At 40.4% G+C, this 15,184-nt stretch overlaps 1 protein-coding gene across 2 annotated transcripts in view; it reads right to left on the bottom strand.

The window, feature by feature from the left end:
- Nucleotides 1–3,787: 3,787 nt before the first annotated feature.
- SAMD9L (sterile alpha motif domain containing 9 like) overlaps nt 3,788–15,184 on the bottom strand; it is a 33,293-nt gene continuing 21,896 nt past the window's right edge. Inside the window, exons 4-5 of one of the 2 annotated variants that reach the window (XM_053926039.2) lie at nt 11,120–11,232; nt 3,788–9,643 (exon numbers count right to left, since the gene is read on the bottom strand). In XM_053926039.2, the coding sequence (XP_053782014.1) occupies nt 4,869–9,626 (4,758 nt within the window). In that variant the 5' untranslated portion in view covers nt 9,627–9,643; nt 11,120–11,232 and the 3' untranslated portion in view covers nt 3,788–4,868. The remainder of the gene's footprint in view (nt 9,644–11,119; nt 11,233–15,184) is intronic. The other variant, XM_024577199.4, reaches the window with a different exon arrangement.

The raw sequence follows: 15,184 nt of genomic DNA, 5'->3' as shown, positions 1-15,184 counted from the left end.
TTTAACATACTTAATTGAGATTGGTCCTAGTGTTGTATGTATCAGTAGTTTGCTCTTTGTTATTGTGGAATAGTATTCTGTTTTGTGTAATATTACACAGTTTGTTTATCCAAATTCTTTATATTGACATCTGAGTTATTTCAACTTTTGGAAGTCATGTATAAAGCTGTTACCACTATTTTTATACATGATTTTGGGGAGATATGTCTTCATTTCTCTTTGATAAACACCTTGGCATGGAATTGCTTGATCAAGTAGGTGTGTGTTTACCTTTATAAAAAACTCTCAAGGCTTTGTTAAAATCTGTACCAGAAGCACTGCTCTTTAAGGTGTGGTGAGTCTCTGTGTCTGGCCACTGTATAAGTCAAAATGAAATAAGGAACTGGTGTCACCTGACTGGGCTAGTTTAGGAATAAAGACATAATCATACTTACTCTTCACATCAGTTTTAAGAGATTGAGACTGCCAGGCATCAAAATTTTACTACTGCCCCTTACGTGAGTAACAGATGACTTAGATTATGGTACCCATAATACCTGGCCTGACGTTAGGATGTCTAGTATGTTCTCACCATCTTAGGAGTGGTCAGATGTGGCACCAATTGGCAAATGTTTATATTTTTACAATATCTGTAATGAACATCATTTCAGAATTCCCAGGATGAGCCAGTAAAATGAATCTGCTTCAAACGCATTGAATGGGCAGTAGAAACTTAATACAACTGGTTAAAAGAATAAGGTAAAGTGACATTATAAGGGTAACCTGTGGATATTGTATCCTACCAGGCAGATCTTGCTCCTTTGCACATAATTGAGATACCTTTCAAATAATAGCAGACCACGTAGCTATTTCCTGTTAAATATCTAGCTCTTACTAAATTTGCTTTCTGGATAGACCTATACATTGTAGGCCATGACTCCCTTTGAATGCTGTTTTCCATTTTTCTGAGACTGTAAGAACAAGAATCTCCTATGGCTAGTTAGACTCAATACCCATCTTCAGTGTTTGAGCACACGCGGCTCTTTGAAGAGCTGGCTGCCTTCAGGAACTGGCTTGTGTCCTGGGAGCATCACATACAACATTGTCACCTGTCTACCCTGGAAGGCCCAACTTTCCCACAGGGACTGGGCATGCTAGGACAACAGAGTTTCTAGTCCACATAATGTCAAAAAAAAATTGGTTACATTCAGAGCATGTGGGTATGCTTTGTTTGCCCAAGGGCTATTCAGCTTTAAGCAGGCCATTGACTTTTGAGTTCTCTTAAAAAATTTCTTCCTTGTTGTTACATCTCTTAGTTAAGGGTGTATTTGGTAACTTTAAGTACTATTCACATGATTATAAATCCCACATTGGGTGTGTATTCCATATCATAGGTATTTCCAAACTATATACCAGTTATCCCTTCAAAGAAATACCAAGCTTAATATGAGTTTAATTTTCTCTAAGCCAGTCTCTTTATTTATCTAGTCATATATTTTGAAGAAATATTGAAAGCATGGTTAATATGGGAAAATAGAATGATTGTTTCCTGAGGGATTTGGTGACGTGAAGGGTCTGAGCTCATCCACTCCTGATGAGCTATTGTATGGTGGCTTCATAATGCTCCCTGGAAGCCAGCCATGTTCAAAGATATTCTGGCTTTTAGGTCGGGTATAGTGGATACTCAGGAATAATATTTTCTCTCTCAAACAATAATGAAAAAAATAAAACATTTCAAATGTTTGAAGAAACATTCCGGGGTGTATTTTTTCCCCCTCAGTTTATACTTAATTTGGGCATGAGTATGAACTAAAAAAGCTATGGGTTTGTTTTCTTTTGTTTTCGTCTAACTGTTCAGTTCCCTATTTCAAATGTGCTAGTTAGCTTTTTAATTATTGAAGAAATAATGTTTCTATTTAACATCATAGAAATAAATGATACAATGCAGCACATCTACATGTGAGGGTGAGTGCTGGAGGGGGTGCGCACTGCAGTGTGAGAACACTAGGCTGTGTGGCTAGGAGGAGGGGCTTGAATTTGAGTGTCAGTGAGTAAGTTCCTTTAAGTCAAGACTGAATTGGGCAACACAGGTTAACTCGTGTTTAAATTTAAGAAGACCTAAGCAAAGTTGGTAAAATACACCCTTCTTGAATAAATAAAACAATATTTATTTAGTGCTTTATAAAAGTAAATTGCCTATAATCATTGGATAAACAAAATGCAGTCTGTCCTAACAATGAAATGTATTGAAGTATTGATACCCATACATGACACTACATGGATGGACCTTGAAAACACATTTGCGAAAGACCACATATTGTATGACTCCAATGATATGAAATGTCCAGAATTGGCAAATCCATAGAGACAGAGAGTGCTTGCCAGGGGAGAGGGGAAGGGGTGGATGGGGATTGATGGCTAATGGGTACAAGATTTCTTTGGGCTGCTGAGACTGTTCTAAAACTGATGGTACTGATGGTGCTGATGATATACTAACCAACAATGAATAGTGTACTTTAAATGGAAGAATTCTTTGGTATGTGAATTACTTCAATAAAGATGTTAAAATTTGCCTCCTAAAAGACCCTACTGAGTGGCAGACATGTAACTTATCCTGTCCGGTGTAATCCTCATCAGATGCTTGCGAACCAAATTTATTTCACTCATCTTGAAAATGAGAAAACCAGCATTCTAACTTGCCCGTGTGTCCTGACTAGATGAGTGGGTTAATTTACCGTATTTTTCAGGCTATATGACGCACCGGACCATAAGACTCACCTAGGTTTTAGAGGAGGAAAATAGGGAAAAAAATTTTGAAGCAAAAAATGTGGTCCTGCTCCTGTCTTCTGTGACCCCACTCCACTGCCACCCCTCCCTCCGCCCCGGTGAGCCAGGTAAGCTACATTCAGAGTATAGGATGCACCCCCATTTTCCTCCCAAATTTGGGGGGGGAGTACATCTTATACTCTGAAAAATAAGGTATCTATGTGGGTAGAGCTGGTAATTTGTGGAGTAGGTAGAGCCTTGAACACGCTGCAGATGACCCAGGGCCCAGAGTACCTTCTGAAATGGGGAGTTGAACTTCCCTGGATAATGATGTAGAACCTTGTCCTCATTGTGGGTGGGGTGACACCCCTGCAGTTTATATTTCTTTTCAGAAGAAACATAGTTCTTTCTGGGGCCTTTAAGGGATTGGGACCCTAATCTGTGAGTGAAGGATTCCTGCTATGGGTTGTCTCATCTGGGAGAGTGGAGCCAGGGCCACCCTACATCATGACTGTTGAAAGGGGGCTGAGGACAGGGAGGCGAGGCCCCTTGATAAACTGTGCATAGGAGGCGGGCCTGTAAACTCTGAGGGGAGTCCTGGATAACAGAAACATGTAACAGTTTTTTTTTCCTTTTCATAACTTTGTTTCCTGTTATGTCAAGCCTTCAGCTAAGTGTTGCTAAATACTGTAGCCTGGATTTAACTGAGTTATGAAGGATTGAGGGGCTGGCCTATGAGGACTTGGGGAAGTGTAGCCACTTGGGAGAGCCTGCTACCAGATGGACAGGAGACTGCAGAAGAGGGAAGCAGCAATTTGGAGCAGGATCAGCAGCCGATGTGGCTTCCAGCAACAGGGATGTGTTCGTGGACCACGTGAGTATTGCCCAGAGGTTCAGAGAGAAACTGGTGAAAGGAACCCTGCTAGGAAATAGACATCTGAATGACAAGAGGAATTGAGTTTGAAGCCTGGAATTTCTAAGTCACATTAGAAGGAGATGTAAAATAATGGACAAATAAATATGTATTTATTTAGTATTCCATTTATGTTAGTATGTGTTTCACGTCATGGGCAGTAGATATCCCCCAAAGTCCAAGCCCTGGAGTGCTGTTCAAGGCTCTTCTGCCTGGTGTGAGTCTCGCAACAAGCTTCTGGGATGGCATTCCTGGTGCTGGCAAGTTCAGAGCACATATTGTCATGAGGAAGTCATGTAATCAGGCAGGGGTTACAGTGGTCAGGGAAGACTTCCTGGTGGTTGGTTACTCGAACTGAGTTGTGATGGAGAACTCAGAATAGCCATATACAAAAATGGATGAAAATAAGGGAATACTTGACAGAGAGAACAGCATTCACAAAGCACAGGTTGAGAAGAGAGTAAATTGGGTAGCAAATGAAAAAAGCCAGAGATGGGACCCAAAGAACAGGTGGACATAAGACTGTGTTGACAGGTGGCAAGAATGGACAAAGAAACAGTTTCATTTGTAAATGGGAGAAGAGGATGGACGGAGCTCATGCTTGTGGCTACTTGGTTGTCTTCTCTCCCCTTCCAACAACACAAAGTGAGGAATTGAGAGAAGGGCAAGGGGTACAAGGAAATGGGCGTGTGTGTGTGTGTGTGTGTGTGGTGTGTGTGGAGGGTAGGTGAAGGATGGGAACAAAATAGCACCTTCCACATAACACATGTTTGTTGACACCAAGGTGAGGGAAGTGGCGCTCTGTGCGGGCCTCTGTGCCGGAGTGCAGTAAGCCAACGAGGGGCTTTCTCTTCCTTGTTCATCTTACATCTCTGCTTTCACAGTGATGAAATAACTCATAATTCAGAAAGTTCATAAGACTGACAGAATAAAGCAGATTTTATTGACCTATAACCAGTGGATATGAATTGAAACCTCTTAATTAAATGTTATTCTAAAAGCGCATCTTTAAAACATTGAAAGTTGACTCCACTGTGTGCCAAGCTCTGTGTGTAGATATGTTTCATATCCTACCAAGGCTTATCATTTATTTGGTGAGATAAAGCCAAAATCTGTGACAGAGGTAACCCAATAATGTCATCACAGTGCCATGGGAATAGAGGAAAGAAGGTGAGAGAGATATGAATAAAAACATTTGAACTAGTACATCTTATGTAACTTCTATATCATATGCTAGAGGGCCTTCAATGGAAAAGCCAAGGTAGAAGGACACTCTTTCTATGTTGCCACCACTTCTGAGTGGACCTGAATAAACGGATGTTACTGGTATTTTTATTTTTTTCTCTGTTCCATATACGATAGAGATTTTCTTGCCTTCAGCCAGACCAGTGAGACGACGCAGGAGGTCTTTGACTTCCTTTTTTTTCCACACATCTCCACTCTGCCAGAAGGAATTTATATTTTGTACTTTACTGAAATACTGCTCTATCTCAGCCTTGTGAACAAGACTGTTGAGACCCTTCCTCTTCCCCAGGTAGAAAAGTGTGCTTGCCTGCTTGGACCTGCACATTCTCCTGTACTGCCTATTGAAGGATCTATTTAAGGATGAAACATACTTTTCCATTAGTTCAGCATCTTCATCTAGCTCTTCATTTTCTGGCCAGAACAGCAGGCAGGCCAAGAAATAAGGGTCTGGATATGGATGACTGAGTTCTACGAATTGTAACACTTCTCGGAGCTGTTTTTTAAGTATGTTAAGTGGCTGAATGGACTTGGAGTTGGGTTTTAAACAATTGAGAATAATGTTGGCCAAAATGAAATTTTGTTTCTCCTTTGCCAGCCGTTTATTTGGATTTTGCTGCAAGAGGAACGTGTACTGGTTCACTATGTTTTCCATAGTGGCTGCAGCATCTTCGTGATTAGGGTTAAGGTATTCCAGAAGTCCAGAAAACTTATCTGCTCTCAAAGCTTCTAGACTTTTCCTACAATTCTCCTCTCGGAGTAACTGGCTCTCTTTGCTTTGTAATGAACCCAGATCCGAAGGGCAGAAAAGTTCCACGTATCTACTGAAACAACGGCTGATTTTCTTGCTTAATAAGATTTCCACAGTTTCCTTTAGCATATTCCTTGTTTTTAAAAGAACCAAATAATCAGCAAAAAAATCAAAGCATTTTTTCATATCTGACTGCAAGTTTTGTAAGTAGGATGTGAACTTGCTGAGAGTCAAATAATATTCATTTTTTGGATCTGTAGGAATATTCCTCTTTCCTGATAAAAATTCTGCCATAGTTTTTTTAGATGATTCTTCTTCTTTGTGGAAACAGGGAGTGAGCTGAAGAATCTGAGTAGTGTAAAGACCAACTTCTACTTCGCCCAAGAAACCAGCCGTATTATACATGTCATACTTTCTTTGGGACTTCTGTGGTGACCAGGTCTCTGTTTCATAGTCTTTCCTATCAGTTTGCTCCTGGGATTTTTTGAAAGCTCTTGATGCATTTTCAGCAGCTTCCAGGAAATGTGTTAGGTCATTAACAGTGATATCCCTGCGGTTTTTGTTTTCATCCAACCACCATTTGATTTTACTTTTGTACACCTGGCCAAGTGTATCTGAGATATAGGAATTTTTGGGAGCTTTCTTCTTGGCCTCATTTGCCCAATACAGAGCAGTGTCAAAGTCTTTCTCTTTAATGTAGAAATGTCTTGCTAAGGCCTGACAAATGAATGCGTTCTGTGGGAACCGAACACTTCCTTGTTTCAAGACCTTTTCAACTTCATCATTCTGTAAAGCTTCAATTAATGGAGAAAACAAAGTATCTGTTTCGTCTCCATACTCTTTGCGCTGTCTTGTAAGCAGAAGAGTTTGCACGTAAAGTTGGAATTTGTCTTTTCCTATTCCAGAATCATAGAATAAATTCTCTTTCAACAACATCAGTACGATATGACACTTATCCAAGTGATAGCTCCTTTCCAGCTCTTTGAGACAGCAACTGGCAACCAGAGGGTGAATGATGCGCACGCCTGCATATCCGCCATATTCGGCGACTTCTGTATTGATTAGAAGTGTTGAATAGGTTCCCATCTTGTCTTCTATGCTTTCAGGTTTCCAGGGCGTACGAGTGCATGTGATTCCCAAAAATGTTTCACACTGTGACACTGAAATTGTAAAATCAGTAACGTAAGAGTTGAGTAGAGCCAGGAAAGAAATGAGTTGTGCCTCCTTGCTGTTGATATTCTGTCCTTTTAGGATATTCTTGACTACATTTTCTACATACAATTTATCAAAATTTTCTTTCATGATCATGAAGGAATAAAAGTTTTCACAGTTCTTATGTTGCTTTTCAATTTCCTCTAGTTTGGCCTCAAAAGCTCTTTGTTCCTTGGCAGAAAGCTGGTGTTTTAGTGCAATACTGTCTGCTAATTTTGCACTTTGATCAGGATTCTGGGATCTCATGCAGTTTAAGATAATTACCAGTGTTTTTTCATATCTCAAACCATTTGCTACTAAAATGGAATGGATCATATCCTGTAGAATGTAGACATTTTCCTGTTCTTCGAAATCATCCACCAGGAGAAGTACAGGAATGTAATCCTGATGGCTGGTAGCCTTGTAGGTAATCAGCTTGAACACTTGTTCTGCAGTTTCTGCAAAATCAGTTCCTTTGTTTTTTAACACAGCACACCTGAAGTTTTTCTTGAGGTCCCAGAGGACATTCATGGCCAATGTAGTACCCCCGCAGCCTGGATGATGGTAAAGATTGATAATTTTTACAAATAATGGTTTAGGAGACTCTGTCCAACACTGTATCAGATCTTTAAGGTTTTCGTAATTGTCTCTTTTGACAAAGGCTGAAGAATAGTTTTCAGAAGAAAAATAGAAGTTCCACCAGGATACTTTGCCACCTCGATAAAAGTGCTCTTCTTTTGTTTTCTTAAATTCTTGGAACTTAGATTTGTTTTTCTCGATATCTGTGTCTTTACACTCATTTTCACAGAGAATTTCCAGTGCGGTCAAGATATCCTCTTCTTTTTTGTCTAAGATAATGGAAGAAGATCCACAGGACGGCAGGAACCTTCTTGATGACTGAGTGACTGGTTTCAGTTTAAGGATAGTACTGTTTATCAATTCTAAATTTAAAGTGGAAACACTGTGGTCTGCTAATTCATCTGCAATTGTCAGTCTGGCTTGTAGTAGATCTTTCCATCGTTGATGAATCTGTGAGTTTACACAGATACACAATATACTTTCCATTCCTTTGAGAGCTTGATAGAAAGCACAGAAGGTTTCAATGAGTGGGTCTCCTGGGCTTTGCACTGGAGAGAGCAATAGAAACACTACCAGAAATTTCCCTTTTGTCATGAGATTTTCGTCTGTGAGAAATAAAATCAGTTGCCTGACTCCAGAAGCTCTTTCTCTCTGCCATAAATGTGGTTCTTGAGGCTTAAACCTCTCATCTTTCAAGTCCGACCTGCCATTGCAGAAGATCCAGCTGGGCTGATCATAAAGATTCAGACGAGAGATTTTCTCCCTTACAGTAGTTGTCTTTTCCTCATACTGACTTGGAAAGTGAAGATTTGCTACCCGGCTTTTTTGGTAAGCTTTGGCCACCCCCTTGCTCTCAGATTCAGGATCAAAGTCTAACACAGCAAACCATTTAATTTCCTTTAGGAAATCTAAGTTCTTTGTTTGGTTTGGATGGCATTTATTTGTTACAAGAATATACCAATTGTAGTATGAATTATCCAGTGACTCTCGGTTTCCTATGAGAAGTTTAACCAGCTTTTGTCCTTCACTCTCCTTCTTATCTGCCTTTGCCTCATACTTTTCTTCAGCCTCTTTTCTAGATACTGCTAGTGACTTTAACTTTTTAAAAAATGCTTTGAATTCCACATCCCGTTGCTTGACATTGGCCCGGATATCCTTAGAGCTAGCTCCTTCTCTCACAAACAATGAAAGTTCATCACTTTGTTTCCATGTTTCATTTTCATGGGTTTGCATTATAATGTAGAAATACTTTTCTTTGCATACAGAGTGTTTTGGGATAACATCTACCTCAATGACAAATCTGTCAGATGGTGTATTGTCCTGCAGGAGGACTTCCACAAACCTTGGCTCCCGAATGCACTTCCTGGCTTCATTGATCTCACTATCTTCGAAATACTTTGTGATCATTCGATTGAAGTGGTCAACGAAGGCAGCTTTACTGGTGACTTTCACACCAACGATTTCTCCATGGGGTTTGTCCTTGACTCCAAAATGGATGGTGCCATTGGTGCGTGAATTCATACAAGCTGATGCGAATCGGAAGACTTCATTGCTAAATTTCATCTTAATGTCCTTTTCTGTGGCTGTGTCTGTGTTTGTGAGAGCTTTGTACTCATGAATTGGGTCTATGAGATTGCCTGGTCCTGTTTCAGGTGGTAGAAGGTAATGTTCTATGTACCGATGGCTGCTCTGGGCCTGATCAAAAGGATGTGGCATACAAGTCAACTGTTCAGGTTTTAGCTTATTATTTTTTTTGTCTTCAGTGGTTGCTACTTCATTTAATGCCTTTTCTTTCATAAGAACTGATCCTTGTTCTTTGGTATCTCTGGTCTTGCTGAGATTGTGATCACTGTTGGATGACACTGATTTTCCCTGTTCTTTTTTTGTCTGTTGTATCTTTTTTTGGCGTTCTTTTTTGGCGGGTTTTGTATGATCTACTTGTCCAGAATCGTGGTTATGATTTTCAGGAAGACTGTTATTCAATTTGTCGTATGCTCGCTTTACCAGAAGTGCTGGGCCCCGTGGCAGCCCCATGTCTCTAAGATCCTTTTCAGTTAATTCCTGCAGGACTAATCCTGTCACTTCTTCATGGAACAGAATCTGTCCATATTTCTCCTCAATCTTAAGGTCTTTGGTTACCCATTGTTTCACGTGCTCTTTGTTCCAGTCTTCGGTCATTTCAGGTAGATTTACTTGTTCACCCATGTCAGAGCTGCAACCTCCTTCCTTGGAAAAGTAATACAGTAAATATTTTAGTATGGTACTTTATCATTGAGGTCACAGAATCAATTAAATACATTAAATTTCACATAAACAACATATATAAACATTGCTCAAGGTTAATTCTTAATACTTATTTTAATTGTTTTATGTTTCCAATTAGTGCTCTTGTTCCCTGGATGATTATAATGTGGTTACAAAATAAGCAGCAGCTTTTGTAATTGCCTACTAGAATGACACACCCCTGTATCCTTATTTTTCCCTTTGAAGCTTAACATGGTGAAAGGCTTTTTTTTTTATGTAAATGAAAACCAGAATCTTAAATAATAGAGAAATTTGTTCCCAAAGATGAATGTTGCACATGAACTTTAAAATACGAAACTGGGTAAGTGGAGATGGGTTGGAGAATAATAGTAAACCTCATTTGCAGCTAGGGGGCTGGCCAATTTTCTTACACAGTAACAAGGCTGTTGGTAAACACATCACCTGTTGTCTTTTGGAAACCAAGCTATTAGGCCAGCCAAGGCTGGAGCTTTGGGCGATGTGGTAACAAAATGTTAGATAATCATTTGGTTGACTAATTCTTGTGGTGTTCAGAGGTACTCTAGAGTTTGCTGAAGTTCAGAGTTTCCTGGCCTGCCTGAAATGAGATGAGGAAAATAGTATGCATTTTTAACTTTATTAAAACCATTTTAGCCTAAATTGTTGATAGGAGACTCATGAAGTTTCACAGTTATGCGCTTTGTTAAAGTGCAAGAGCTGAGTGTCCTTGAATACCCTAGATTAGGGGTCCTCAACTCTGGGTCAACATTAGAATCACTGGGGACTCCACACTGAGATAGTCTCATTAACTTTTAAAGGGAGTGGAGTGGAGAATTTTCCAGAGTATTCTATTATGCAGATAAGGTTGAGAGCAGTTCTCAAAATGTAGTCTCTGGATTAGCAAAAGCATCAGCCTCATTTGGAACTTTGCTAGAAATGAAATTTTCAGGCTCCAACCCCGACCTACTGCTCCAACCCCAAGTCCAAATTGAAAAGATGAATCAATAATGTTGTTTACATAGGGGAAAACAAGGGAGGAAAAGTATTATAAGGATAGACTAAAAGCATTAAGGACCAGGCAAAACAAAATATTATGTAAAGGGCGGAAACACAAACATTTAAAAAAGTTTTGAGTTTCTTAAGTGAAAGATTTAAGGGACTAGGTTTTCAAAACATGTAGTGTATAACAAGTCACAAAACCTAGCCAGATTGAAAATTTGACCCATCTGTGTTTGGCACTGTTTGCAAAAGCTTCCTGGTGAGGTCTCCTGGAGGTCAGATGTGAACAATGAGCTGAACTGAGGCCTCAGCCTGCAGCCCTGTGACTGGCCAGAGAAGAAACCCATGCTTGTCACTTCTGGTGTGAATATCATAAGCCTACCCAAATCCTTTACCCCATCTCTAGGTGCACATCCACTGGGCAGAGGAGCTGCTACTTGCCTTGATGAAACTTGTCTTGGTGCCTTAGTGTCTTGAATCACGTTAGTCACTCTGACTTCAGTCTGTAGGGCACACCTAGTGCTGAGCCAGTTAGCAGGACTTTGAGTAACTGGAAAAATGGACATTATAAACATATTTCAGACGATTGATCCTGTTTGCTAACAGTGTAGATGGAAGAGGTGTTAGAGGTTCCGCAAAAATCAGTGCATATATTGTTACTAGATATAGGTATTATTTCACCTTGAATTGTGTTATTTGTTTATTCATTCAACAAATGTTTATTTAGCACCTATTATGTACCAAATATTTATTGAGCACCTGTTAGGCATCATGCTCAAGAAAAACAGTGGTAACCAGAAGAAATGTGAAGTTCCTTCATAGTACTTACAGTTTAATGGAGGAAAACCCACACATACACATACACTCACTCAAAAGACTTTATCACAATGACAAGTTGTGATAAGTACTTTGTGTAAAATACAGTAAAGGCCAGAGGAGTGGGACTTGTGAGTAGGAGGGGAGTATCACTTGGAGCACAGTGGGGACATTGGGCAGATGAAGTTAAAGGAGGGTTGCTAGTTTAGGGTGTGAGGCAGGTCACGGAAGACAGTTACAGCATATGGAATCAGATCCGGTAGACCACCGAAGGTCTACCTGGTGGGTATGAGGAGTATTGGTGAGGTGGTGCTCCAGCCGCAGGCAGTTCATGCTCCTGCTCCCAGAGCCAGGTACTGGTCCTGCCAAAGAGAATTCTGGGCAAAGGGCATTACAGACCAGTAGATGTCTCCTTGACTCTGGGATCCTGGGAGGCTCATCCCTGATCCTCCTGTCTGCCCTGCAGTGGCCCTAACTGTCACCTCAGGTAAGACTGAAGGGAGGGGCTCTGCCTCACAGACCTCAGAAGGACCTGACCAATTCCCTGATCTTGAAGACATCCAGTGTCCAGACCTTTGAGACAATATATTTTTGATGTTTAAGCTACTCAGTGTGGTACTTTGTTACCGGAGCCCTAGGGAACTAATAGAGTCATCAGTAGTTTACAAGCCTTCCATCATCTTGGATTCAAACATTTTACCACTGTCCCCTGCCCATTTTACTCACTACTGTTAGTGCTCAAACTCCAATGTGTCCTTATCAAGACCTTTAATCCATTGATCCTATTACTTTCTCACTTTTCCTTACCCCCTATCATGTCCTCATACCCCCTCCCATTCAAATCTATTTTCAACACAGCAGTCAACACAATCCTGTTTAAACATAAGTATAATCATGTTACACCGAGGCTTACAAAGTCCTTAAGAACATCATCTGATTGAATTTAAATCCTGAAGTGTTTGCATATTTTTAAACAGGAGGGATCTTTTTATTTGTCGATACCTACCTAGTGTATGCAAATAAAGGGGGGGGGAGTGGTGATTAGGAAAAAAAGCCACTAAATTTTTTCTCCTTTTCCCAGTCAACGTGTTTTCTCATTCATGGTATAGGAGAATTGGACCAGAACCAGAATTGTCTTGTTTGTTGTTATTTCTTGTCCTGCTTCTTCAGGTGGGTAAAGGTGTTGCTCTGGGTAAAGCTGGGGAGAAGACCTCCACCTTACCTCCTCTCTTCTGCTCTGAGAACTTTTTGAACCCCAGAGTTCTCCTTATGAGTACTAAGTTTCAGGATCTGTGTCCTAAGGACTTCAATTTTCTCTCTGGGGGCAATCAGGAAATCAAAGCAGTAGGACAAGCATAGGTGCCCAGCCCTATCTCTAGGAGGCCAGGCCTAGCAGCCCGCAGGCATCCTCACCTCCAGGAAATGTTCCTGCAATCCCAGCTGGAGACCAGCATGCCTGTGCCCTGCTCTGATGTTACTCAAAACTGAAACTACAAAGCGAGTGAGTTTCATTTTACCAAGTGCACGTTAAAATTATGTATTTCTTTTCCACGTAGTTTCTGTAGCAGCTAGTTATGAAGGAAAGCCTTAAATAAAATAATTAAACTTTGGAGGGCTTAATCTTTAACGAAATGTAAACTTTTGATATCATCTTGAATTATATAATAGGACAGAGTGTGGCCTAGCTGTGCTTGGCTATGTTAGATGAGTTCCATTTCCTTAAGAATTTGCAGCAGTCATGTTCTAGAAAATACCTCCAAGGAAGTAAAGATATAGGCAGAACATACCCAGTCTTTTCCTAGTTTTGGCTTAGGATGTATTTGTTGAGAATCTGTTATATAAAAAAAATTATGTCACAGCAAATTAAAATGCACTTGATTGCCCTGTTGCTTACAGAAACTGTTTATGGGACATATTTTTCCCTTAACTTTTACTATGAAAATTTTCAAACATGCAGGAAATTTGGAAGAATAGTAAAAGGAACATCTTTTACCTAGCACATCTCTTCTATATTTAAATATTTTAATAAAAAAATAAACAATCATAAAATGTAGCCAACTCTTTCTTTCTCCTTCTTCCTTCCTTTCCTTTCCTTTCCTTTTCCTTCCTCCCTTCCTCCTTTCTTTCTTTTCTCTTCTCTTTTCTTTTCCTTTTCTTTCCTTCTACATTCCATGTGTTCAGTGTGTCTACCTCCACATTTGTTCAATGTAGAGCACATCCTATAAGTTGTATCTTCAAAACATGTCCAGCATCTGACCACAGTTTACCACCCCCACCTCTGCTGCCTGATCCAAACCTCCACCTTCTCTTCCTGGGTTACAGTTTCCTAGTTACAACTTCCTAGTTTCCCTCTTGCTGTTTTTGTTCCCTCTTGTGACTTCTAAACAAAGCAGCCAGAGTGAGCCTGTTTGAATGTAAATAACATACAATACTCTGTTCAGTACCTCCCAGTGGCTTTCCACTTGACTCAGAGTGAAAACCAAGCTCATTGTGAACTCAAGGCCTTACAGGACCTGATACCCTGTTACCCATCTTACTTTTATTTCTCCCTCATAAACAGGTCCAGCCCCCTGATTTCCTTGTTGCTCATTGCAGGCAGTACTGCTCCTGCTCCTGCTCTGGCACTGCACCTGTTTCCATTCCCTGCAATGTCGTTGGAGTCCCACGTGGTACAGGGCTGCGTTGTGCTCAGGTCTCTTATGAAATGTCACCTTCTCACAGAGGCACAGCTTGGCCTGCCTACAGAAGACTGTATCTCATCTCTCAATATTTCTTATTTCTCTTCTGCTTAAAAAAATGTACTTATGTCTTATTACAAGCCAATGTTCCATATATTTTTACCTATTTGTCTTGTTTATTCTCTTTCCCATCCATTGTTCTGTGTTTTTCATGAGAACGAGAAGTTGTTGCATTTTGTTCACTATTTTACAGTGCCCAGAACATAGGAGCTCCTTAACAAAAATTTATCTGATGAGTAACATTTTCTTAGAGTAGTTAAAAACAATGAGTTTCTGAAAACCCTTGAGTTAGTTATCAGTGCCTGTGGGCCAAAGGACTGGGGCAGTTACTTCATTTGGCTGAAATTCCAGACAGAAATCTGGAACAGTCATCTTCACTGTGCTACCTGTGTGGCCAGAACTATCTCTACCTTCAAATCTTCTGGTAACAAAGAATAAAAAGACAGTTTATCAGAAGGTAAGGAACGTTAATAAATGTTTTCTCCTGCAGTCCTCCTAGGTACCCCAGTTTCATAATGTCCCATATCAATCCTCTGCCTTGTCTCTAAATGAGGCCATTACTCTTGCTGGGTTTTCCCTAAAAGAGGTCCCTCTCTACTGCAAGTCCTTGATGTCAGAGCCACGGCGCCTCTGCTGTTTTCATCTGCTGTCTCTGCACAGGGAGGCTGACTCTGGTGAGGGGCTCGCCCCTTTCTGCAGACACTTTCCGATCAGGTCTGATGAGGCAATACTTCCCTTTGCCAGAGTTCTCTTTCAGTAATTTAACCATTCACCTCTCTCTGTGAAGACACCTTAAAGACTGTGAGGACAGAGTCCAGATGTTCTCTTTTAGTTTAGCCAGTGATTACACTATTCAAACTGGGCTCAACATTCTACAAATGAAGCAGCCCACGAGGACATTTCCACTGCAGTCCATCCCTTTTTCTTATAGGTCTTTGGCCTCTACAC

Source organism: Desmodus rotundus, chromosome 6 (assembly GCF_022682495.2).
Source record: "Desmodus rotundus isolate HL8 chromosome 6, HLdesRot8A.1, whole genome shotgun sequence".
Classification (NCBI taxonomy): Eukaryota; Metazoa; Chordata; class Mammalia; order Chiroptera; family Phyllostomidae; genus Desmodus; species Desmodus rotundus.
This window is presented reverse-complemented; position numbering and strand designations above follow the sequence as displayed.